The sequence below is a fragment of the Oryx dammah genome, unplaced genomic scaffold, assembly GCF_014754425.2.
Source record: "Oryx dammah isolate SB20612 unplaced genomic scaffold, SCBI_Odam_1.1 HiC_scaffold_20, whole genome shotgun sequence".
Classification (NCBI taxonomy): Eukaryota; Metazoa; Chordata; class Mammalia; order Artiodactyla; family Bovidae; genus Oryx; species Oryx dammah.
In genome coordinates, this window is record NW_024070204.1 from 12,737,359 (window position 1) to 12,764,457 (window position 27,099).

Sequence of the window (27,099 nt, forward strand, 5' to 3'; positions counted from 1 at the left end):
ACTAGGGGCGGGGGGGGCGAGCCGGGCGGGTCGGCGGGCGGCGGCGCAGTCGTGAGCGGCAGCAGCAGCAGTGGCGGCGGCGGTGCTGCCGCCGCCCCCGCCGCGTCCTCCGGCCCCGCTGCTGCGGCCAGCGCGGCGAGCTCGGGCTGCGGGGGCGGCGCCGGCGAGGGAGCCGAGGAGGCGGCCAAGGACCTGGCCGACATCGCGGCCTTCTTCCGATCCGGTGAGTGCACCCGCGCCGCTGCCCGCGCGCTCCGCCACCGGCCCCCGCCGCGGAGGCGCGGTCCGCGGTCCGCGTTCCCCGGCGCGCCCGGTTCTTGCTCGCCCGGCCGTCGGGCCCGGAGCGCGCCCGCCCAGGCCGCTGCCCTGCGCCCCAACACCCGCGGGTCCCGTTGGCCGCGCCGCCCCGAGCGCCGCGGATCGGCCCGGACACCTCCGGCTCGCCCTTCCCTTCGCCCCCGCCCCTGGTTTCTCGGGTGAAATCTCCCCGCCGCCCGCCCCAGCGGCTACCGCTCCACCGGTTGGGGCGCCGGCTCTTTGTCTCCTTCGCGGGAGGGCCGATGAGGCGGCGGCGGCAGGGACGGCGAGGGCGGAGGCCCCCCTGTTCCCCGGAGGCTGAGCGGACGGGGGCGACGGGGCCGGGCCCCGGGAGAGCGGTCTCTCATTTGGGCTGGTCTCCGTGGCCGATTTGTTCGTGGTCCCTCCTGAGCTCCATAAGCAGCCAGGTTTCTTCTCTCGTCTGTCACCTCCCCGGCCTCGATCTACACTTCTGTGAAACGGGGCTGCCGGGGCACTGGCTGCCCGAGGAGGGGAAGAGGGCGGTGATGGCTGAAATGGGAGCGCGGCCGGCCGGGCGATGGGTGGGCCATTGTCTCCGGGGGTAGCCCGGGAGGGACACTCTGGGGACGTGGTGGCCCCGGGGGTGGAGGCGCGGGGCCGGCACGCGCTGGGCCCTGCCCGGCAGGTAGTGCCGGGGTGGCCGTGTGTCTCTCGGGCAAAGAGGAGGGAGTTAGTCACGGGAGAGGCGAGCTTTGCGACCCGCCCGCGGGGAAACGGCGCGGGAGGCGTGACAGGGCGTCCTGGGGACCCCGGCGGCGGCGCCTCGTCCAGCCCGCTCCCCTGTGTCCCCGCGCCCAGTCCAATTTGTTCGCGCGTCCGGGCCACCTCGTGGCCCCGCAGCGCGGTGCCCGGCGGACCAGGCGCGGGGCAGGGAGGATGCAGACTGGGCGCTGGAGAGCCGAGGGCAGGCCAGGCCGGGGCGGGCTGATGGGCGCGGGCGCGCGCGGGGCGCTGGTGGCAGCTCCCGGGAGGACGTCGGGGGGAGCGCACTGCGACGGGGCGCCCGCCGGAGGCCGGAGGCTCACGTTTCTTCGTGGCCCCTTTCAAAATCCAGTCGCCAGATCCGGTGAGATCAGATGGGTAATCCGGGTCGCAGGGAGCAATTTGCAGCGGGTGCGCGATGATCGGAAGAAGTTAGCCTTGCCGGGTAGAGCCCTGGTTTAGTAGTACTGTCTTCCCTCGTTTTCTTGATCCTTGCCAGGCGGGGTTCGTTTTGAATCGTTTTAACAGATTGGTTGTGGCTGGGAGTGACACTCGCTGACTGTGCTGTCAGCTTGGGGTTAATACACTCCCCAGTGCTCTCTCTCCCTGTGAGGTCCCCGCAGAAAGCAAAGGTTTAGGAAAACACAAACTCCTTCAAATGAAAGCCTTTTTTTGTGTGCAACTCGCCAGATAGACCAGCCCCATCTTACCACTTAATAGCAGACCTGGGACGTCTTCCCTTCATGCCCTGAAGCTAAGTCTAGCCTGTCTTCTCTCTCTCTCTCTCTCCACCACCTGTCACAGAATAATAGATTCTGTGCAGAATCCAGCGCCTTTCAAAGGCGTGTGTGCCCTGGAGAGGGAATTTTTGGTGCTTATGAGGCCAGACTTTCTTACATCTTTATTATGCACAGTAGAGAAATCACTTTTGCTCATAAGAGCCTCAGAAGACATCAAGTTGGACTGGATGCTCACAGAATACTTCTCTCAGTTACTGTGGCTCTCCCTAGGGTTTACCTGTTGGTTGCCAGGGGCCTCGTCCTGTATTTGCTCCTGTTCATGTTCACTTTGGGGTAGAACAAGTCCACGCTGGTCACGAATTTGTTCTTTTCTTCCTCACTCCAAAATTGATTGGGCATACTGCCCCTTTCCTTGTTTGACTTGGAATCAGGAACCAGAGCAGATTATAAGTAGCCAGCCATTGTGCGGTCCCATCCCAGGGGTAGCCTAGAATGTCTTTTGAATGTGCTTTTCCCTCCTTAGGGCAACGCTGAATTCTTGACCTAGATCTTGGCTTCAGCATCTGGGGCAGCGATAGCTAGCAGAGAGAGAACAGAGGAGAGGGACCATTCAGTTGGACTGATGGGTGGGGGTGGGAAGGGGCAAACGGTTAGACAGATGAAGCAGGGGGACCGTGGGTGGGGACCTCACCTGGTGGAATGGCAGAAGCTGGGGTTTGGAGGGGGATGGCCCTGCTGGGCAGTTTTGATTGAATGTGGATGGTTGAACAGAGAGGTCAAGTCCATTAGTAAAATCAGACCTTCTTTCCTAAGATGTAGAAACCCAGAAAATAGATTCTTACTGACTGGGGTGGACAGATCAGCGTGTGATTGGTTTTCCACAGTATTGTCAGCCTGATGCTTAAGATTGCCAACCTGACTTAGACAAGGCACTTCTACTGGTTGCCTTTCATTTCTTGGCCCTGGAACTGTTGGTTTGGCCACTTTATTTTCTTGCCTCCTTTTTGTTCCTTGTCCATACTGCAAGGATTTACTTTTATCCTTGTGGTTGCTGAGTGAAATCTGGTAACTATGATTGGATGAAAGAAGGAGAATTTAGCTTATTAGAACTTTTACATAATTAGAGCAGTTCAGGAATAGAATGCAAGGCCATGATTACTGGATGCACTCAAGCACGGCACTGCCACCTCCTCGGGTTGGGAGCTGGGACCTGGGGGCAGGACTCCTGCACTTGGAGAGGGTTTAGGGGGTGGCTCCAGGGCTTTTAATCTCCTTGGACTCTGGTTCCCTCTGAGCTCCTAGCTCCTAGTGGTCATTCTTTAGTTTTCTTGTCAAAAGGCATCACAAACATGAGCTAGTCCATTTAAAACAATTTTTTTTAAAGTTTACAGAAGAGGAATCAGACTTCTAGGGAGGTTGAGTGACTTGGTTCAGAAGACAACTCTGGTAGAGTTGTCCCTCACTCTGGTACTCTTTCCCCAGTTGCCTGTCATGGCCAGGACTTTGCTTACCAGGATTAGTTCTCAATCCCGCTGGGACCAATCACTTTTATTGCCAATCTATTTTGGGGCCCTGTTCTTGTGACAATAAATCATTCTTTCAGAGCTCTCTATTTAACCTTGCAAGAGTGTGTGTGTGTCTGGTGGGGGTACTTACATAAACGCCTTATTTTTAACCTGCCTGGTATGTTTCAGGTTGGTATTATATGAACATGCAGAGCATAAGGGTTTGTGGTTATTCTGAAAGGTTGTCAGCCCACTGGGCTAGGTTCCTTTCCTTACTAAGTCTTACTTCTGGACCCGTTGCTGCAGCCCTTCCCTTTCCAATGGAATATGTGAAGACACTTAAGTCAGTTACTTAAGGAGAGAGCAGGGTGCATGTCCTATGTTGATATAATGATTTCCTCATGGAATGTTGAGGGAACTTGTCTTCAGATTTCTGCTTCTAACACCACTTAAGTTGCTGGCCTCTGAGCTTGCCCTGCTGCTTCTGTATATATTTAGAAGCCTGGCAGCTTTGGTCTTTGTGAGCACCAATAATAATTATTGTATTAAGAAGTCAGTCCTTGTTACCCTCAATATTTTGAAAAGGAAAGCAGAAGAAAATGTAACTTGATAGTGAATGTTGGTTTCCCCCTTTTCAGTGGCACAGTGAGGTTCCGTTTTAGATGAGAGGAGAGAGGGAGCTGGAAGTATCCTAGCAGTGATTTTCAGGAAATCAGAGGACAGTAAAAAAAAAAAAAAAAAAAATCATTGAAGGAAACTTTCCATTAAGACCTTGTAAACTGACTTATTGACATAGACAATTGTATTTTTTCCTTTGCAGTTTAACCATCCACGATTCAAATGAAGATTTAGATGAAGCCTTTTACACCGTTTAAATGATTAACCAAAATTTAAATGAAGCCAGTGGTTCTGTTCAAGGTGTGGCATGTGGTTTAAATCTGTTCAAGTGTGTATTAAAAATATGTGATTAGCATGGCCGTTTCAGGCCTTTTAAATCTTGTGATAAATGTGGGATCCCTTTCTAAGTGAAAGATGTGTTTGGAGCGGTCATAATCTAAATCAGCCGTATCTGATATTTATTTTCTTGACTCTTCCACTGAGGAAATAAAATTTTATCTCATATCCTTGGCGGCATTCCAGAGAAAAGTCCAATTCTTAATCAATAGCCACACTTTGACTGCCTAGTCAAGTCACTTACGTTGATAGGGATGAATTGTGTTGTACTATAAAAAGCCGCCTTAACAACCCCCTTCATTCCTCCTCGGTTCTCTAATGAATTGGTTTTTTATTTCCCTAAGTGCATTGTCTCGACGGATTTTTAGTGGTGCCGCTGGCAGAACAGGAGCCCCCTTGGTGCACGGGGAAGAATGGTTGTGTGCTGAGAACCCCGCCGCGTTCCCGGGAAAGGGGGCGGTGCCTCCGCCGCGGCTCCGTTCTTCCTCTCGCGAGCGTTTGGCCTAAGCGCCTGGGTGAACGCCCCGGGCCGGCTGTGTCCTGAGGACCGAGATGCCGGCTTTTGTATCTTTTCCCCTTATCCTCAGCCCCGCGCCGGCAGTTCGGTGGGGCGGAGAACAGGGTTGACCCAGGGGTGTAGAAAGGTTACGAGGGGTTAGATGGCGCCAGGACGGAATTCTGTCTCGTTCCACTCCGGATTCCGCCGCTGAGCCGTCCAGTCTGCCCTGGACCCGCGCGGAAATCTTCTCAGAGCCCCTGGCGGGAGAGCGGGTGTATTATTATTATTATTGTTATTACTCTTGTTCGCCCGGGGCCATTCAAGGTATTCCTGTCGCTGTATCTCTGCACTGAGGGCAAAGGAGCAAAAATGGAGAAAGGGTGTGGGGGTCGCGACAAGGCCCCCCCAGCAGGGCGCTGGTGTGCTGCCTCCTTCCCCTCCCTGCTCCCCGCCGCGCCGGGGCTTGTGTCCACCGTGGAGGCCCGCCTCCCCGACTATCTGGCTTCTGTTTGCTGTCACAGTACCCGGCCTAGCCCTGGGGTCTCCCAGCGTGGAGACCCCCTGGCTGGAGTTTCAAGCGAGTGACATTCTTGTTGATGGGGGTTCCCGCTCTCCTGTTTACTGGTTGGCCAGTGTCTGAGTCTTATCTTCACTTTCTCACTTGCTAATGGAAGCCTCGGTTTGCTTGGTTACGTTTATTTCCTTTTTGGTTTTCTCTTCCCATAAGGAAGTCCCTGTAAACCCAAGTTCTGCAGCCCCTGCCCTCTGGGAAAGGTTATGTGTCTGGGTCGAGTTTGACCGGAGGATGTGTGGGCTTCCCAGGCTTAAGACCTAGGGGCTTGATCAGAAGAAAGGGTGGGACCTCCTGGAGTATTTGGTCTAATGCCAGATGTGCTCTGGCAACATGAAACTGCACTTAGGTCATAAATACATTTGCATTGCGGGCTTCCCTGGTGGCTCAGGCAGTAAAGAATCTGCCTGCAACGCGGGAGACCCAGTTTTGATCCCTGGGTCGTGAAGATCATCTGGAGAAGGAAATGGCAGCCCACGCCCATACTCTTGCCTGGAGAATCCCATGGACAGAGGAACCCGGCAGGCTACAGCCCATGGGGTCACAAAGAGTCAGACATGACTGAGCGACTAAGCATAGCACACACACTTGCATTATAGGCTACTGACTTCCTTGATCAGCCACACATCTGCTCTTTGCTGGGAGTACTGTGGAGCAGTCTGTAGAGCAGATGTCATAGTTGGGAAGGAGCATGCTGTCTGGCCGCTGTCATAAGTTAGTACAGTTTAGCAGTTGCCCTGACAGAGGAAGCTGTAATGAAGACTTTAGTGAGCAAACAGAATAGTTTGTTGGTCTAGGGTACTTTGGGTTAGTGGTGTCCACATGAGTCCGTCAGGCTTATTTTGTTACAGCCCATAGCCCTGTGTGGACAGTGATGAATTGCACTCAGTTTCTCTTTAGGAGGGGTTTCTGTAAGGTCCTGCCCACTGCATGGCCTTCTCCTCTTTTCCTTCCAAGTACTTGGTATGCTGCTCTGTTCCTGTCCCACTGCTGGGAGGGGTTAAGGCCCTTCCTTCACTGTCCGCTACGCTTGCTGGCATTTAAAAGAGTAGATGTGAACAGATGAATTGGTACATCCATTCAGCTGATGCTGCCTGAAGGAAGGCCGCCTCCAAAGGCTGCATAGGAGTCCACTTGTATGACTTTCTCAAAGAAATAGAACTGGAGGGACAGAGAAGCGATCGGTTGGTTACCAGGAGTTGGAGGGGGGAAAAGGGTGACTCCAGAAGGGCAGTGTGGGGGATGTTTTGAAGGATGATGAAAAGTGTTTTGCATCCTGGCTGTGGTGGTGATTCTGCATATTAAAATTCATAGACCTGAACACAGGAAAAGGAATCCATTTGTACTGTATGTTAATTAAAACATAACATTAAACAAAGACTAGCTGCAAATTGGGCAAAAACATTTATTACAATTCAGATGAAGAATTATATGTGCATGATTGAAAAAAGGTTTCCTCAAATCAATAAGAAAGGCAGTCCGCAAGGGAAATAGACAGTGCAACTACAGAATGGCCATACACATTCAAGGAAATGCAAATATAAACTGTGAGACACCAACAGAAGCCAAATCTAACAGAAGTGATTTCTCAAAGGTAAACTTGAATAAAACTGAGTAATTTTGGAAAGATTTTTATGTTGATTTTAAGGATAGTACAAGCTGGGTTTAGAAAAGGCGGAGGTACCAGAGATCAAATTGCCAACATTCATTGAATCATAGAAAAAGCAAGAAAATTCCAGAAAAACCTCTACTTCTTCATTGACTATGCCAAAGCCTTTGACTCTGTGGGTCACAACAAACTGGAAAATTCTTAAAGAGATGGAAATACCAGACCATCTTACCTGTCTGGTGAGAAACCCGTATTCAGGTCAAGAAGCAACAGTTAGAAAGGGACATGGAACAACTGACTGGTTCCAAATTGGGAAAGGAATATGTCAAGGCTGTATATTGTCGCCCTGCTTACTTAACTTCTATGTGGAGTACATTATGTGAAATGCCAGGCTGGATGAATCACAAGCTGGAATCAAGATTGCCAGGAGAAATATCAACAACCTCAGATATGCAGAGGATACCACCCTAATGGCAGAAAGTGAAGAGGTGCTAAAGAGCCAAGTAATGAAAGCGAAAGAGGAGAATGAAAAAGCTGGCTTAAAACTCAACATTCAGAAAACTAAATCATGGCATCTGGTCCCATCATGTTATGGTAAATATTAATAGTAGGGGAAAAAGTGGAAGCAGTGACAGATTTTTTTTTCTTGGGCTCCAAAATCACTGTGGATGGTGACTTTAGCCATAAAATGAAAAGATACTTGCTCCTTGTGAAGGAAAGCTATGACAGACCTAGACACCATATTCAAAAGCAAAGACATCACTTGGCTGACAAAGGTACATCTAGCGAAAGCTGTGGTTTTTCCAGTAGTCATGTATCGATGTGGGGGTTGAACCATAAAGAAGCTGAACTCTGAAGATTTGATGCTTTCAAATTGTGGTTCTGGAGAAGACTCTTGAGAATCCCTGGAACCTGCAAGGAGATCAAACCAGTCAGTCTTAAAGGCAGTCTACCCTGAACATTCATTGGAAGGATTGATGGTGAAGCTGAAGCTCCAGTACCTTGACTTCCTGATGCAAAGAGCCGACTCACTGGAAAAGACCCTGATGCTGGGAAAGATTGAAGGCAGAAGGAAAAGGGGGTGACAGAGGATGAGATGGTTGGATAGCTTCACCAACTCAATGAGCGTGAATTTGAGCAAACTCCGGGAGACAGTGGAAGACAGAGAAGCCTGGTGTGCTGCGGTCCATGGGGTTGCAAAGAGGTGGACAGGACTGAGCGACTGAACAATAGTCAGATGGACCTAGGTGGGACCAAACTTTCTGTGACGTCTAGGGTTAATCTGGGGAAAGGCTGAAGATAGTTATGGGGAAATAGAGATTCTTTTCTTAGATTCTGTAAGAAGCATAACTTGAGAATCCATTTGACAAGTCTGCTGACTTTAAAAAAACTATCTTTAGATGCGAACAGTCACCATTTTTCCTGCTTTAAATTTTCCCACTCTGCTGAGTTTTGCTGCCGTTTGCTGCCGTCCAGAAGGAAACAGAGTAGCACAGGCAGAGTGGTCTGCTGTGCCTTGACATTGCTGGTGTTAAAAAGGGAGTTTCTAGGAATAAGCTTCACTTGGAGGAAGGGGCATTGCTCCTGCATAAATAACAACAACACAAATAACAACAAATGTGTGAGATCATTCACCCTCAGTTCATGGACTTTCCTACATGTAATTAACTCTGAAGCTGTGTATTTCACAGTGTTGATGGTTAAGGAGTGAATTCATAAAGTGTTAGTCTCCCCACTTAAGACTCATAACCATAAAATGAAGTTGTTCTTGAACTTGAGAAAAATACAATTCAAGTTTAAAAGTATAACCCTGGGATATTTGTAGATAGGTTTTGTTGGTGTCTCTTCAAGTGTGGTCCCCTGTGTATATCTTGGAAAAATCGTAAAAATCCCCACTTTGGAATTCTGTGAATGGGAGGTGTCAGTGCAAGAGGGAATGAATATATCAGAGATAGATATTTGAAATGTTTTTCTGTTTTTAATTTTTTGGCCACGTGGCCTGTGGGAGCGTTGTGGCCCTACCAGGGATCCAGCCCCTAGTTCCTGCATTGGAAGTGTGGAGTCTTAACCACTGGACTGCCAGGGAAGTCCTTGAAATCTATTTTAAAACTACCCTTGTTTCTTAGTATATGTGAAGTGGAATGTATAAAAAACGTGTATTTTAGGGCAAGATGTTTTGAGTTTGAAAATTAGGCTTATGAAAAGTCTGAGAGGTTGGTCAAAACAGTATATACAGTTTTTCCATCATTGATTCCTTTTACTTCACTTCCTCTTCTCATTCTGATTCACGTCTTCAAGGATTCCTCTCCTTTGTTATTGCTGCTGTTAAACATCGGGCCTGCAAACCAGAGCAGGGCCCTCCAGGGCCATGTGGATTCTGCAAGTTTTATGTTTTCGTACTTGCTTTTACTCTTAGTTAATGCTTGTTCTTGACATCAGATGCACTAGGATCTGCAGGAATAACAAAGTGCATGTTATTTATTTATTTTTATTAGTTTAGCTTTTAAGTGATAAGGACCAAAAAGTACAATTCCTCTGTTTATTCTGAGGGTGCACACAAATATATTGGGAAGCAGTGCTTTGATTAGACTGTTGCTTTAAGTATTTCTGCTGACCTAAAATCAGTCCTAGAATGAAATCTCCAAAGTCTAAATTGTCTAATACTTTACCATCCTAATAACAAATAGATTCCTGGTGTCTGATACTAAACAGATGTTTCTTGCTTGTAGATAGCTATTCCAAAAAAAAAAAAATTGTGATTATGAGAAATCCCTTCCAGCCCTCACTGTCCTTTTCAGTACCACAGTGATGGTAGCTGGCACCCAAGGACCCTTACCAGCTCCAAAAAGCCAGATTACACCGAGGCAGAGTGTATTTCACACGTTTATTCTGGAGTTACTTCACCTCCATCTAAACGTTGTTGCTCTTGTCCTAATATATCTTGGGTCCGGAAACTTGGAGGACCGTCGCTAACTGGATGGTTTCCAGGCCATCCGTTTCCTTCACGTGACAGTTCCGTTCACATGTCTCCCTCTGGGAGAGCAGCTTCTCGCGGGAGTAGTGAGTTTCAGCATTCTGTGAGCTGGCCATGTACCTGTTTGTGTCCGGATATTTGACTGCAGCCTGCGAGATGCAGAATCTGCCGTGTTCTTTGCTGGGCATCTCTCATCTCCATGGCATCATTTATGGGTCCTGTCTCAGCCCTGCTGATTGCTGAACACACAGAAGGGGACAGCCTGCTGGTGAGATGGGGCCTGTCCCTCCCTGAGCCATGTTACTGGAGACCTCTGACTGTAAACCCTATGCAGGATTGAGGTGTGATGATGGTAAATTGCCCGTGACAGCTTGTACTGTGGATTTGGGGCTGTTTGTGGGGAAAATGGGATGGCGGGCAGTCGTGGAACTGCGCTTGTTGTAACCTAAGTAAGTATTCGGCAGCATCTGCCAGAGCGATATGGGAGGCCAGGACCCCCAGTCCTCGGGGGTCAGCTAACATCTTTGGAGTTAGGGTCCATAGAGGGTCAAGTAAGTGCATGCAGAAGCAATAACCTGCTTGTAACGCCAGAGGGTAATATTTAAAATGCCATGTTTGTTTTCTTCCCCCCCAAACATTATGAACGCCAATTTGTCCTTCAAGAAAACCTGGTGAAGCTCTCTCTTAACTATTATCTCTATTGCTGCTACCACCTGAGGGCCTGTAGGTCTAGGTGCACGCAGCTGTTTTATATACATTTTCTCATGTAAGATCAGATCCCCCCACCCCCTCCAGCTGGTGGAGGCTATTTCTGTGTTCGGATGAGGATCTCAGCCTCTGGGGAGTTGAATGACTGCCCCAGTTTGCACCACTTATGAGGGCTCGGGCTGGAATTTAAACCCACAGCTGCCAGACCACAAAGCCCCCACATTGCCTTTTCTTCTCCGATGGAGGGAAAGAGGAGAAATGACCCTCCCTCCATACAGCATCCCACAAGGCCCGGTGTTATAATTGTCAGATTTTAAAACAATGTGTACATCCTCGTGTGTTGAAGATGGAAGCTGTAATTTACAAGTCTCACACTGAACAAAAATGGAATGACAGATTCCGGGATAGAGCAAGCACTTTTTCACTGTAGTCTGAGCCCCGTGATTTAGCTTCTGTGCCTTTCCTCTTCTCACCTGATTAAAGCTGATGTTCCTTCTTACATAAATAACCCCAGTAACCGCAGCTGTCCCGCTGAGATGGTTTTGAGTTTTGCTGCCTCCCGTCTGTCTGTCTGGGGAGGACTCCTGTGGCCGGCTGGTCCCCACTTCCCTGGCTGTGGCCACTTGGTCTAAAGTGGAAGGAAGTCTCAGTGGCCCTCAGGGTTGGCAGAGGGAAGTTTGGGAAGGGCAGGGAGAGGCTGGCTGGGGAGGGAAGTTTTCCAGCCATTGGATGTGTGTATCACATTATAAAGAATTCCCGGGCTTCCTTTCTAACTGAGGAAGGTTGCATGGGCGGGGTCATGGGGAGGGGCCGGAGACAGCTAAGCTGCTTTTTCGGGGACAGTTTTATGAGGTGGGTGTGGTCTTTCCCCCGGTTCTTTCTAGAGCTGTTTTGTTGCAGCTTCTCTTGTCTTTTTTGTTATTCATGGAAATGTACACATAGATGATGAGCGTTGTGGTCCTGGGGAACAGAGACTTACTTCCTGCCATCCGCCTTTAGTGGGATAACTTCTGGGCATGTATTCTAGATTCTCCTTTCTGTGGGGTGCATTTCCATCAGGTACACCTCACCTGTCTCCCTCACAGTATATCACCGGAAGGTGTACTATTCTCTTAAAATCTAATTTTCCTTTCTTCCTGGTTTATTCAAGGAGTTTCTTAAATTTCATATTTTTTTAAATTTTTGTTTAATTGTTGCTTTAAGAAAAATTCTACAATTAAAGTCATATTGGCCTACTGTTGAATGGGAGAGTATGTGCTTTTGACATGCTATTTTAGTTGATCTTGATTTTAAATCAGCACAGGAGGTACAAGGCTCAAATTCATATCAACTTAGTCAAGTTGAGATTTCACTTGTATGCATCGTTTCTCTCTGTTTAGTTGGTTCTTGTCTTCATGTTTTTGCATTTAAAGTTTGTTGCGCAGGAGGAGATGGCAGATGAGTTTATTTTGAGAAACCGGTTCTCCTGTTCAGGGAAGAATTCAAAATCCCCAGTTGTTACTATTTCACTACAGGAACATCACCTCCTCCTCCCCCTCCCCCCTCTCTGGATATGTATACAAACACACACATATATTTGTATATATTAAATTTAGATATTATTTTGTATCTGAACCATTTGAGAGTAAGTTGCAAGGTGATGGTGCCCTTACCTCTAGAAGGTGACGCCACAGTATTTTCTCAGAGCAAGGACATTCTCTTACATAATGACCCAAATTAGGAAATTTTTACGTTATTATCTAAATTTGCTGACTTCACTAAAATTTTACCAATGACTCTAGAAACTCTTGGTGATTAAAAAAATCTTGGTGGTCCAGCATTCTATCAGGAACACATACAATTATTGATAGATTTAGTTGTCATGTCTCTTTAGTTTTCTTTATTTTGGAACATCTCCCCAGCCTGTCTCTTTTGTTCCCTGGAAGGTTCTAGTCCATTCTTTGGAGGACGGTCCCTCGGTTAGGGGGGAGCGTCCCTCCTGACCAGGTTCAGGTCTCGCGTGGCTGACGGAAGGGCTGAGTCCTTCCCCCTAACGCTCCATGGGGGACCCAGCTGTCACCTGCTGTGAGATGCTCGTTCAGTCTTCTGATTCAGGGGGTGACTACCACTGTACTGTTCCCTTGTAATCAGCATCTTGTGAAGAGAGAATTCGAGAAAATCCTGTGGAAAATCCTGTTCCTTTGCTGACTCTAATTTGCTGGTTATCTCCATTGCTGACTTTTGCCCAAATCAGTGATTATTATGATGGTTTCAACCTGGTGAGTTTTCTAGCTTCATTACTCCTTCTGTGTTTCATTGGCTTTCGACTGTAAGGGCAGAGCCTCTCTCTTTGCTGCACTTATTTATTTCTGTAAGTGTGGCCTTACAGATTCCTGTCTTGTTCAGTCGCTAAGCCGTGTCTGACTCTTTGCAACCCCAGGGACTGTTTTAGTCAGTGGATTATAATCAGTTGATATCATTACTTAGCTTGATGCTCAGTTGTTCATGATCTGGCCAGTGGTGTCCTTTCACACTGGCTCCTTCATCTTTTGTGATGTGTCCCCATCATTTATGGGGCACTTCCTTATTGTCTGACACAGTGAAATGTCCCAGGCTTCTGTTCTTTCCTGACTCCAGCCCTGAAATAGCCACTTCTCCAAGGAGCCCTGATTGACTTTAGCAGAAGACAGCATGAAGAAACTCATTCTGGGCACCAAGTGTGCTTATGCTACAGGGTTGTTGCTGCTTCCAGAGCCTCTCAGTGCACAGAGCCAGGAATCGGGGAGTTTGCGTCGACACGTGCTTATGTGCACACACACACAGCATCACGTGACACGTGTTGTTCTGTGCGCACCTGTCTACGATAAAAACCAAGTTTGTACACATGCCTCAATTCCAGTCCAGTACTACAGACTGCATTTCTGTCTTCCCTTTCCCAGATTTGTATGTAATTCCCTTCTCTGAAGTGAAGGCTCCTTTTATCCCCAACGTCTGCACTGACTTACTCAGTCCTAGAAAATGCAGAAAGCAATTTCGAAATGCTAAGCCATACCACTGTGATAAACGAACCTACATCTTCAAGTTGAAACTGTTCAAATCGGCAGTTAGCGGTCAGCTTCTGTTCAGCTCCGTGCCTTGTCACTTAGTCACCCAAAGAAAACAGATGAAGTCATAGGCTGGAACTCCCCCGAGGCATGTTTAAGAAAAGAGCTGCCAGACTGGGTCAGCAGCTCGCTTTCTGGGGATGTTGAAGCACAACATTGGAAAATCAGGAGTTGCCAAAAAAGAAGGGGAGATTAATTTCTAATAAGTGTGATTTATAAAGCCGACACCTGTTGTGGGCAAAACAGTTGATCATCTTCATCTCCGTGTACGTGTTGCCAGAAGAGAGGAGGGAAAAGGAAAAAAGTGTTGAGATACTAAGAATGAATGATTGGACGCAAGGGATGGTCTGAGAAATGGATGGGTGTTGGGTGGAGGCTGGGGAGGGGGTGGTCTTTTCTCAGGAATTCATCACGCGCTATGAGTAGAGGAGGGAGCTGAGTGCGTGGAGTAAGTCATGAGTCACGACTTGTGAGACTTGCTTGCTGCCCTTCATTGATTAAATGTTTCTTCCCAGAAACCACCTCTGGAGTGTCCGCATTAGCACGGGATTTCTAGGAAGTGTCTGTGGGCACTCAGTTCTAGAAACTGTGGGCCACTGGGTGCAGATCTCGTTACAGGCAAGATGGATTTTTGCTGTTCAGAGTTGTGCTCCATTAAATGATGACACAGAAAGAACATGGGCTCTTGATTTGGGGAGACAGTGTCAGTTTCCTCTGTTGCGCTCTGTTTTTTGTGCCTGTCCCCATGCTCCTTGAATGGTTATCTGGGAGAGTCAGCCTCTGTACCTGTACAAGCCCTTCCTACAACTGGACAGTTCAGCCAGAAAGAAGAATTTGCTTAATTCTTAATTTGCTTGTTAATGCCATAAGAGCGAAAGCCTTTTGGTTTGGAAAATTTGGAGAATAAAAGGTCATGACTGCTAATGGGTCACGCATTCTGGGGAAGGGCTTTTGGGTGCTGAAAATGTTCTGGGATTACCTAGTGGCCAGTGGCTTAGCAGTCAAGAATCTGTCTGCAGTGCAGGAGACGTGAGTTCAGTCTCTGGGTGGGGAAGATCCCCTGGAGAAGGAAATGGCAACTTGCTCCAGTATTCTTGCCTGGAGTATCCCACGGACAGAGGAGCCTGGCGGGCTACAGTCCACGGGGGCCGCAGAGAGCCGGGCCCGACCGAGCACACACATGATGATGAGTAGACTAAATATACTCAAGTCAACTGTACACTGTTTTTAAAGGGAGAATTTTATACTATGTGAGTTATGTATCAAAGAAAAGGATACAACTAAATGGCAATATTTCAGAGTCTTAAACAGCTTCATTTATTGAGTGCTTACAGCCACCAGCTATTTAATTTTCACAGTCCTCTGCAGGGTAGGCAGTGGCATCCAATTTTGTACCCGAGGAAGGGGACTCAGGGTTTTAACTTCCTGCAGGTCAGTAGCTCTTAGGGCTGGCCCGAAGGATCCAAGCAGGCAGTGGTCTCCAGGGCAGGGTCCCAGGTGGAAGGAGTGTGCCTGCAGGGTTTTCTCCTGCAGTACCCTGCATATCATACTGCGTGTGGGACACCATGCAGGGAGCTTTCTTTGGTGTCTGAGAGAAGAAAAGAAACGACTCCTTTCTGAAGGAGGGCCTTGTAGATAAGATCTGATTGGGCTTCTGTTGTGGTTTGATGGTGCTTGTGTGCTCAGTCGTGTCCAACTGTTTGTGACCCCATGAACTGTGGCCCACCAGGCTCCTCTGTCCATGGGATTCTCCAGGCAAGAACACTGGAGTGGGTTGCCATGCCCTCCTCCAGGGGATCCTCCCCACCCAAGAATCGAACCCTCATCTAGGTGCATCTCCTGCATCTTGGCGGAATCCTTACCACAGAGCCGCTGGGGAAGGCCGATTTGATGGTATATTTGATCATTTCTTAGAGAATGTTGAATTATCTATCCTGTTGAAAATTTCAGGGCATCTTAGTGGAAAAGATAAGGACAGGCTCTGCTCCCCTGTAGGCGGTGTGTCTGTGGGCCCTGAGGGCCCAGCTGAAGTGGTTCACACTGGTGATCGCACCCTGGCAGCATCCTGGAGAAGTTGAGGGAGAGGCAGCGTGGTGCCTGCTCCCACTCAAAGTGGCCGCCAGGGTTCTCCTGCTCATGTGAGTTCTCCTGCTCATGTGAGTTCTCCGTCCTTGGATATTGGAGTCAGCTCTGATCGCTCGCGCGCACACACACACAACCAGCGTGTTAGACTCTAAGACAGAAACTGTATCAATTTGCATAAAATCGCGTATGCTCTGTTGCAAGAATTTTCATTGTGCCTGTTTTAGAATTGAGTTGACACTTCATACAAAGTATGTGAGCTTCACTTAAAAGGAGATGTCTCAGAAAGAATTTGTGTGGCTTTGACATTACTTTTGGGCATGGTCCCTGAAAGAAAGGAACCATGGAAGACTTTTTTTTTTTTGAGCATTTTGAAACCTTTTCTCCTGCTTCCATACATTAAAAGCATGTAAAGCAGGTTGGGGTTTTGTCTGCTGTGTCGCCTGCCTGCACTGGGGACCAGAGATCTGGTGGAACAGGAGCCTTCCTGCTGGGTGGTGACCTTTTTATGATGTTTGGTCTGTCATCTTTGTCTCTCTGTCTCAAATGCCTGGCTCAGAATTGCTGGGCACTTGAAGTGGTTTTCATCTTCACGGACTTTATGGGCATTGTCTAATGTACATGGCACTGTGTAATGAGTGAGCTGTTTATCCTTTGATCTGTGTCAGTATGCCAGGCGCCATACAGCTGGAGAAGACAGAAATAATATTCTGGCCGGTGGGAGTTTATATCTCTAAAGAGGCAAGGTGATTAGCAGGTTCTCTCTTCTGGCCTCTTTTGAAAATGTGCTGGGGAATAATGTAGAAATTAAAAGGACAAGAAGTCATCAGCGAGCCCAAGTCCACCTAATCGGAATTCCTCTCAAGGTAGAAATGAAATTTGAGGCGCTCTTGAAAAGACCGAGTTGATTATCTCTCAGCTCTCGAACATATATTGACATACCTAATATTTCTCCTGTTTACGGATGAGGATTTTGCCAAAGCTAGGGCAGAACCCCATCGCACACGCCACGCTGTGACCCTGCCCCCGGCCCTGTCTCTGTGGTTGGTGCTCCCTCCTGTTCTTGGTTTTCCTAACTGCCTCAGCTTGGGTCAGGCATCACTTCCATTAGGAAACCACCCACATGTCTTCTCCTGGCCTCACTGGCTGGCTGTGTTGGTGTAGAACCTCGTATGGACCGTGTTCTGGTTCTGGGTCTTTGGGTCGTGGTTGTTTCCTGTGAGGGTGGGCTTGCTGGTCTCTGGCCTAGGGCAAGCTCCAAGGAGAGACACGGTCAACGCTTTTTGATTCACTGGTCCTTAACTCAGCCTGTTGGAGAAGGAAATGGCAACCCACTGCAGTATTCTTGCCTGGAGAATCCCATGGACAGAGGAGCCTGTCGGGCTACAAGAGTTGGACACGACTGAGCGACTAAACCACCACCACCCCAGCCTGTATCAGAATCACCCATAAGGTTTAAAAAATTTCAGAATTGCCAGCGATTCTCATGTAGTAGTTCTAGAATAGGCCTCTAGAATCTGTACTTAATAAAAACCCTACTGGTAATTCATATGCACAACTAGAGATAGCAACCTTGAGTTACAGCAAGGTGTGCTTGCTGGTTTTGGTGGTGGGGCCGTGGCCAGTTTTGGGTAATACGCTCGGTGTGCAGACCCTTTCGCTTACATGCCTGGAGGAAGTGGAGAGAGGGTGTGCGGGCCGCGTGTGACGGGACAGCCTTCCTGTGGAAGAAGACTGGCCCATTGAGGAGCCGGCCCACCAGCCTGGTTGCTGTGTGAATAGGCTGAGTGCACGACTGGCCTTCCAGACTCGCATTTGAAGTTACCGTGTTGCCATAGAGATGTTATGTAGTGTTGAAGGAGAGTAGAGAAATCATGTTGTAAGTTATCAGCACAGATGGCTTCTAATTTAACACTCTCCTAGCCCGTGTTCTTTGTACTGGTACTTGAGAATGCTTGAAAATAACAGTTCTTTCTTTGTTTTTCACCTGTAAAAATGGCAGAGTTCACACTGTGATTTGAAATGGAGTTTATCATTGCCACCCACAGACAACAGTGTACAAGGGCAGTGACAGGTGGAAGAATACCTGAAAACATTTTAGGAGTGGCCTCTTTACCTCTACTTTAAAAACTCACATGTAATTTGCCTTTTTTTTTCCCCCCAGTCCTCTTAGATTTCATACTCTCTCTTATTACTATTTTAAAAACTTATATTAATTAAAATTTTTTCCTTTATTTGTAGCTGTGCTGAGCCTTTGCTGCTGTGTGGGCCTATCCTAGTTGCATGAGCAGGGTCTGCTCTCTAGTGTGGGGTTGGGCTTCTCATCATGTGGCTTTCCTTGTTGCAGAGCGCAGGCTCTAGGCGACCAGTCTCAGTAGCTGTGACTCGTGGGCATGGATGTTGTGGCGTGTGGGCTTAGTTGCTCCACGGGATGTGTGCTCTTCCTGCACCAGGAATCGAACCCGTGTCCCCTGCATTAGCAGGTGGATTCTTAACCACTGGACCACCGAGAAAGTCCTCTCTCCCTTATTATTCTGACAGCACTAGTCAGGGATAATTTTTATCTCCTGGCTTGATAGTAAAAGGACTATAACAAGATCGCTTAGATTCAGGCATCACACTGACTTTCAAGGTGTTTTACATGTGATTGACAATATAAAGGGTATTTTCCATAAGAGATCTCTTTGAAACTTTTTCCTCCTCTATTGTAATCTATGAACTGATGGGTCGCTCTTAAGGATTGCATCCGTCATCAAGGAAAATTATTCTTTCTCTCTTGCAGGGAACTGGAGTTCTGAAAAGTGCATGCACGTAGGCACATACATATATACTCACGCACGCTTATACTTTACATTGTGTAAATGAGGAGAGTGGATAGATATTTAAACCAAATGATAATCCTGTTAATATAATTCTAAAATTCAGTAAAGCTTTTTTTGATTTTTAGGTACTTGGGGTTAGTTACACACAAGAACAGAATTCTTAGATTTTTTTTTTTTTCCCCCACTCACATTCTGAAAGTATCCAGAATTAACAGGCTGTCCATACATACATTTTCATGAGTCTCATTTCTCATTTCTGTAAGCAGTTATTTGCAAATAAGAAAATATTAGCAAGTAAGTTTTCCAGTCTCCAGATAGTTCCTGACTTGCTTATATGTGGGTGTGACATTAACAGTACAGGCACTTCTCTGACTCTCTGTCTGCCTGTGTTAAGTGCTTTTTATGAGCCTGTGCTGCTGGTATGGGGGGTGGTTTCTGATGCTGTTTAGTGGTAGAACAGGTAGGTCAGTTGTGGGCCTAGCTCTGCTGGATGTAGCAATCCCTTCAGGATGAGTCATTCAGATGCCTTAAGTCTTTTCACACCTCTGTGTCAAAACTTTTAACAGCAACAACAAAAACCTTGGTAATTATATTGGAAAGCATCTGAAAAATAATCTTACCAGAGACCTCAGAGCCGTTACAGGAGCAAGGAGGGAAACGTCGGGAGTTAAGCCCCAGTTTCTCTGAAAAGCATGGCACACCACTCGGCAAGGTTGGCTCAACCTCCCGGGAACCGTCCTCTGCCAGTCTGTTGGCACTGGCTTGAATGAATCAGGGTGAAATTGCCCAATTATTGAAATGGATGGCTTAAGGGGAGGTTATTTGGCTTGTAAACCCACTTGTCATGGTAATGAGGCAAAACTGATGGTCGAGTCTGCTCAGGATCCAATTTACGTTAAGGGCAGCAAGGCTCCTGCTGCCCAAGCCCAGGATCTTGTTTTCCTGAGATTGCTTTATGAATGTTTGGACAGTGCCCTCCTGGCCAGTGGGATTTGGAGAGTCACTGGGTAGCTCTCCATGAACTTACTCTTCGTTAGCAGGGAAGGTTCGTCTTTTTTTCCCTCTGGTCAGAGTTGGAACGAGTCCTGTTTTGTTCCTCTTGGTGAACCCACTGGCGTTGGTGTGTTTGTCTGTTTCCTCTTCCCAGCCTCCAAACGCATCTCTGTTTTGCTGGTTTGTTACCTCTGCGGGTGGAATTTCCTCATGGCAGTGTCTGCACCTTTAACCCACATTCAGCCTTTTACCCATAGTGTCCTGAGGTATCGCTGTCATCTTGCCTGTTGAATTGCTTGTTAGAAACACTGAGGACACGTGCGGCCCCCAGAGCAGTGGACAGCAGGACAGCTTGGCCCTTTCCAGTTGCCTCTGGCCGTGCATGGCTCCAGAGCTCTCTGAAGGAAGGATGCTCTCAAGGAAAATGAATGCACACAAGCTCTCCCCCCACCACTCCCAACTTCCCAGTAGCTGTATTTTATTTCATTTTTCCTGTTGACCATCCGTCTTTCTTTCGGAGGCTCTGTGTCTGCGTGTCTTTCAGAGGGACTTTCTTTAGGAGACTGACTCACCCAGAGGCCGTTCTCACAGCCTTAGTCCTTCACAAACAGAACCCCGTCTGCCTTACTGAAAAGTAGGCTTTAGAGAAAGGCCTGTAAAGAGCTGTCGCCAGTGCCCTCACTGGAGCTGGGTGTCACTCTGAGGCCTGGGTTCATCCACCCGTCCTGGGTTTTCTGGCCTCCAGACGAGGTCAGGTCAGCTAGAATGGAATGGATGGTGGCTGCCAGAGGCACACTCCCTGATTCCGGACCTGTTGAAGTAACCAGTGCCTTTCTTCACAAATCGGACTCTTTTCTTTATTAATCCCGTTTCCTGCCTCTTATGTCTCTTCTCTGATCAGTTTAGAGTGACTGTGCCGCGCCCGGGCCTTTGCTGGACTTGGCTGGAGGCAGATGAGAGTTCGATTTCTGGGTCAGGCACTTAGGAGCATCCACAGCGAGGCTCCCCGTGGAGAGTCTTGATAAATAAAGCACTGGCACCCAGATACAGTCTCGGACTGGGAGAGCAGCGATGCCCGCGGAGCCCCCTGCCCTGTCCCCAGGCCCCTCGTGTGAGTCCCCTCCTGTGGGTCCCCTCCTGTCTCCTGTGCCATTTCACCTGGCAGCACCCCTGACTCTGAATCTTCTAGTTGACACCTTTTTTTTTTTTTTTTTAAATTGTATTGTATGCCATACCACACAGTATGCGGGATCTTGGTTCCCTGACCTGCCCAACTCTTGGCGACCCCATGGACTGTAGCCCTCCAGGCTCCTCTGTCCGTGGAATTTTCTGGGCCAGAATACTGGAGTGGGTAGCCATTTCTTTCTCCATACGCGATGCCTCTTTAACCACAGGTATATCTAAACTGGTAAAACTGGCACTGGATGATGATCTTTGCTAAACTTTGTTTAGCAAATGAAATACCACTAGTTCTGATCTGGGGGGTAATTCGATTCCTCCCCCTGAACCACGGTATAATTACTCATCACGATTCAGCTGGGCTCTGTCAGCACAGCGTCAGGTCCTTTCTTCCTGAGATCTTATTTTCTTAGCTGCCATCGACATCGAGGCTAAACTTCACTCACGGTTGTATCCCTAGCACCCAGCACCCAGTCGGTGCTTACTAAACGTTGGCTGGAGGAACAGGCAAGGGCACGCACATCCGAGGGTGGGAGGCAGATATTGGCTCGAGGCCCAGATGTCTTTCTGGTGTAACATCCTCTCTTGTGCAGGACAGTGGGAGGAAGAGGGCCGGCTTCTCTACCTGGGGCACGTGCGTGCGAGCGACCAGCCGGACGGGCGAGGAGAAGCAGTGGCCCCTTTCCTTGTTTGTCTGTTCTCGTGTTTCTGTGTTGACCTGCTTACTGCTGTTGACTGTTGAAGAGTTAGCTACTTCTCCAGACCCACGACGCCTCTCCCACTTAGACTTGTCTCCCTTGCCATCCCCAGCTCCATCTAGCCTGGCCAGGCTCAGCCGATTCAGTGTCTGCTGAGTGACCTCTAGGTTTGATCAGTTGCAGAGGCAAGTGAAGAAGCATCTTTTCTCAAGGTTTCCTTTGAGATTGGGATCTAGTTGCTGGTGAATGTTTTTGTTCTAACGAGGTAATTTCCCAGTGGGTAGACCTGGAAAGGTCACGTTGGGGAGTGAGAGTGCTGGTTTTCTAAGCTCTCGGGAATGTTTTCTTAGGAGAGCTTTCCATCAGCTGCTAAGAAAGTTTCAGGTTCTTCTCGGCCTTCCCTTTTCCATACCTCGCTTCCATTTCTGAGGTTTCCCCTTCCCTCCCTTCTAAGGCTTTAGTTACAGGAATCTGAAAACAGGCCACAGGGCCTTTTAAAATTATACACGTCAATATGAGGCCAACCCAGTTTTTCATAAATAGGTCAAGCTGTTTCTGCAAAGTTGGGTTTCAAAAACACTCTCGCCTTTAAAAGAAAGAGGTATTTTAAGGAAAGATGAGCCCCCAGGCAGGCAGGCATGACGAGTGTTCAAAGCTCAACTGTTGGCAGGGCCTGAGACTCCCAGCCGCAAGGAGATGCTGACTTCTGGGGCCTGTCTTGGATGGACTGCCAGGTGCCACAGGCGTTAATTCCCAAGGGAGAGTCTGCCCTTGGCCACACGTGTTGTTGGGCCAGGCTGGGTGTGAAGAGGAGGCGGGCGGCAGACCTGTAAGGGGCTCTGGGTTCCGGAGAAGCAGCTTCTGAACATGGGCCGTGAGGAGCCAGTGTTGCACCCAGGGAGGGTAGCAGAGACAGATTTTCTTCAGTTGACCAAGTATCCTTGCTTCATTTAACTACCAAACATTTATTTCTTATGGACAGAGCAACGTAAACATCAACTTAAATATATCTCCGTGAAGTTCATTTTTTACTGATGGTTGTGCTTTCATTTTCTGTTATCAGAATCAGCTGATAACAACATGATGTTGAGAAGGCATCTGAACGGTAGCACTTCACGGGAGGGAAGAAACCACGGTGGGACTTGCAAGGAGGCGCTTCACTCTTATTTGAGAATAGAGGCCCTTGAAGAACGGTGGTCATCTCTGGCATGCTCCTTGGAAAAGTTTCTTGGACTCTGTTTCATGTTTGTAAGGTTGAAAAGAGGTCTGACTAGCTGTGAAGACTGTGTTCACAAGTGTAAACATTCACGGTATCACACGCAAGAACATCACCCCAAAGTCACGGATGGAACGCTTCATGCCGCATCTCATGGGCCTCATCACCCGTGCAGAGTGTGCTCGCCAGGTGTTCAGTTCACCGCCAGGTTTTTTGTGCTGTTAACATAGGGACTCTTGAGAGTCCCTTAATCTGCAAGGAGATCAAACCAGTCAATCTTAAAGAAAATCAGTCCTGAATATTCATTGGAAGGACTGAAGCTGAAACCCCCAATACTTTGGCCACCTAATGCAAAGAACTGACTCATTGGAAAGACCCTGATGCTGGGAAAGATTGAAGGCAGGAGGAGAAGGGGATGACAGAGGATGAGATGGTGGATGGAATCATCAGCTCAAAGGACATGAGTTTGAGTAAACTCCGGGAGTTGGTGATGGACAGGGAGGCTTGGTATGCTGCGGTCCATGGGGTTGCAAAGTGTCGGACACAACTGAGCAACTGAACTGAGCATAGCCTCATGCAGGAGATGCACTCTGAGCTTTACTCTGCTGCTGCTGCTACTGCTGCTAAGTCGCTTCAGTCGTGTCCGACTCTGTGTGACCCCATAGACGGCAGCCCACTAGGCTCCTCTGTCCCTGGATTCTCCAGGCAAGAATACTGGAGTGGGTTGCCATTTCCTTCTTGAATGCATGAAAGTGAAAAGTGAAAGTGAAGTCGCTCAGTCGTGCCTGACTCTTAGCGGCCCCATGGACTGCAGCCCACCAGGCTCCTCCATCCATGGGAGTTTTACCCTAAGTTCTGCCAAACAGGGAGGCCCCACATAGGTGAACTAAGTAGACGCTCTGCAAATGTGTTATTCATCACATTTTTAAAATAGAAGATTCTCTGATGAATCCTGAGTATATTGCAGTAGAGTATGACTTATAAAGCCTGGTGTAGATCTGCTCATTTTTTCCCCTCATACTTGATTTCCAAGCTGATTTCTCCCCCGCAGATTCCGTGCAGTGGAGTAACTTGTGTTTGTGTTGCTTCGGGTCCTGTGTTCCAGCCCCGAGAGTCTTGGGTGCGCACCTCCTCTCCTGCTCCCGGTTCACAGTCTGCCCACTGAGCCAGGCTTTCGTCAGTTGGGTTTGTTTGGTTTCTGTGACTTGGTGGGTGCCAGGGCTTATGAGTTCATGCCACCACTTGGCAGTAGGAATGTTTACATTCATGTTCCTGTGTGTCCGTGTTTTCTCATTTTAGTTACTGGTTGATGTCTCAGCATGGTAATTGCAATGACCTGTGTTGAGAATTGGTGGTTGGAAATGTCACCAGGAAACCCAGATCCGTGTGGTGTTCCTCTCCTGGGGCAGGCTGTGGCCTTTCCCCCCCAAGGTGGGACGAGAGAGCCTCAGAGCAGGAAGGCCTTTGCCAGCTTCCCACCCGGACCTGAGAGCCGGTGGTCCCTGAGTGCCCTCTGCAGCCGGCAGCACCCTCAGGGCTACTGTGTAGAGGGTTAGGGTTTTGACACTTACGGTTTGAGTGTTTTACTTTTTAACTAGGTTATTTGAGGTGAATGTGTGGATTAAGTTTCTTGTTCTTTGTGTAGGACAGAATTAAAGGGAAAAATCTAAGCCATCCTGGTCTGGTGATTTTGTTCATCACTCCTGTTACAGTCTTCATGGCTATTAGGACAGATTCGTTCCATTCTTTCTAAGAACGTCCCCATTTTTATATTTTTAATATTTATTTATTTGTTTATCTGGCTGGCCCAGGTCTTAGTTGCGGCATGTGAAATCTTAGTTGGGTCATGTGGAGTCTATTCCCCTGACCAGGGATTGAACCTTGGCCCCCTGCATTGGGAGCATGGAGTCTCAGCCACTGGACCACTGGGGAAGTCCCCTCGTTTTTTATTTTCATGTCATGCTTTTTATTTTTACATCATATTTTTACCTCACACAGTTGAGCTTGATGGTACAGAAGTTGTATTTTTAAGAAAGTGTTCCCACGTTGCCATGTCCTTTACTTTTGCATGATGATGTCATTTCTGATGATCAAGCACTAATTGGTATGTCCGAATAGCTCTCTTTCGATTCCAGGTATTATTTCTAGTGATTTTAAAATGAGAGATTTTCTTTCAAAGGTGGGAAATTTGGGTTATGGCTCTGACTTTACCACTGAGTCCCAGGAAATAGCTTACCCTCTTTCATAAATTCTTTATATGTTGGCTTTTCTTGAGGGTGATTATCAAGTCTATGATGCCCTTTGTTTTATTCAACTGGAGTGCTTGAGTTGTCATAAAATGCATGTCAATGAGATGTGCTATAACTTGCATTTATTCTCTGCAGTGGTGGTAAAATTGTCTTCTACACTTAATTATGATTTCTCATATTGGGTTCATAGTGAGTTCTTAAAAACTAGGATCACCCACTAGTTGATTGAAATCTACTTTTGGGAAATTAAAAGTGATAAGTACTTAATGCTCTTTTAGGATTAGCTTGAAAATATTCTGTAAGTTGATAGCACTTGGATCCCATGATGGTGTTGTCACCAGCTGTAGAGTGATTTGATTATTAGACAAGGCGTTTTAGAAAGGGTTCATTATTAAAAACAGGTGGTGGCCAGCTTTTATAGATGAAAGAGAAGGTAGTTGAGAAAAGCAGGGTTCCAGGTGATTAAATAGAATGTAGATGAAGCTGGGGAGAGGGAGAGAAGGAGGGCGCAGGGTGGGAAATCCGGCCGTGTATGAGGGATTTAAAGAAATACTTTAAGCAGTGGTCTCCAGCCTTTTTCGGAGAAGGCAATGGCACCCCACTCCAATACTTTTGCCTGGAAAATCCCATGGACGGAGGAGCCTGGTAGGCTGCAGTCCATGGGGTCGCTAGAATCGGACAGGACTGAGTGACTTCTCTTTCACTTTTCACTTTCATGCATTGGAGAAGGAAATGGCAGCCCATTCCAGTGTTCTTGCCTGGAGCATCCCCGGGACGGGGGAGCCTGGTGGGCTGCCTTCTGTGGGGTCACACAGAGTAGGACATGACTGATGCGACTCAGCAGCAGCAGCAGCAGCAGCAGCAGCTCCAGCCTTTTTGGCACCAGGGACCGATCTCGTGGAAGACAGTTTTTTCCACAGACCCAGGGGAGTGGGGGATAGTTTTGGAATGGTTCAACCACATTACATTTATTGTGCACTTTATTATTATTACATCAGTTCCACCTCAGATCATGAGGTATTAGATCCTGGAGGTTGGGGAAACCCTGCCTTATAGAACTCACTTATAATATTGGGGTGTATTTTCTGTATTTCACTCAAACCAGGGGTTCCTATTGTGACATGTTTTGGAATTTTAAAAATGTTTCATATTAGACATATTAAAGTGTTTTTGTGGTTAGCTTTATGATGTAGATAATATTTAGCTTTTTTTTTAAATTAACACATTCCATGGAGAGAGTGTAGTAATTTATATATACCAGGGTTAAAAAACTTTGGTTTTATTTAAAAATTTGATATACTTGCTTTCGGTAATCTTTTGCTAGTCCCTGAATCCTTCGCCATTCAGTTTTATGATTTATTTTATTTAAAACAGTCTTTCAGTTCAGTTGCTCAGTTGTGTCCGACTCTTTGCGACCCCATGAATCGCAGCATGCCAGGCCTCCCTGTCCATCACCAACTCCTAGAGTTCATTTAAACTCATGTCCATCGAGTCGGTGATGCCATCCAGCCATCTCATCCTCTGTGGTCCCCTTCTCCTCCTGCCCCTAATCCCTCCCAGCATCAGAGTCTTTTCCAATCTTTAATGCTCACTTATTCATTCATACAGCACACATTTCTTGAGCACCTACTGTATGCTCGGCAGTAGGTAAAAGTAAAACCTGAAACCTTTCTTAGAGTTGAAGTTCTTGAGAGAGAATATTATGTACATAGAAATGTATTTTATCACTTTTCAACCATTTGCATTCAAAATATTAAGGTTTAAACACCTATTTTAACTTGCTGTATAATTTCAGCATTTGGTAAAATGAAGATAGAATATTAGCAATTATAAGAAGAAATTAATTAGAATGTGACCCTGTTTCAGCATTCCAGTTATTAAATTCTGTCTAGCCTTGCCCTGAAATCAAACATCATAAAGGTATTTGGGGGAAGGCTTGGAGATCTTCCCAGGCCTGGAGTAGTAAAGACGCAGAGAGTGTCCAGAAGACACAACCAAGTCTGATTTACCCAATAAAGTAAGTAAGTCAGACATCTGGTTTGTACTTCAGTTTGTATGACCACAGAGAAAGAACTGATTGATGTTCAGCAAAAGCTATATACGTGGCAGATTATTTATACTGTTGTAAAAGAAGGAAAACATTTGGTAATGGCTTGATGCAGATATAGTGTCATTA

General features: G+C 47.5%; 1 protein-coding gene across 1 annotated transcript in view; it reads left to right on the forward strand.

The window, feature by feature from the left end:
- The window catches only part of LOC120879247 (triple functional domain protein-like), a 192,628-nt gene that overhangs the window by 1,043 nt on the left and 164,486 nt on the right, over positions 1 to 27,099 (forward strand). The window contains exon 3 of the mRNA XM_040262205.1: positions 6 to 223. Within this exon, the coding sequence (XP_040118139.1) occupies positions 6 to 223 (218 nt within the window). The remainder of the gene's footprint in view (positions 1 to 5; positions 224 to 27,099) is intronic.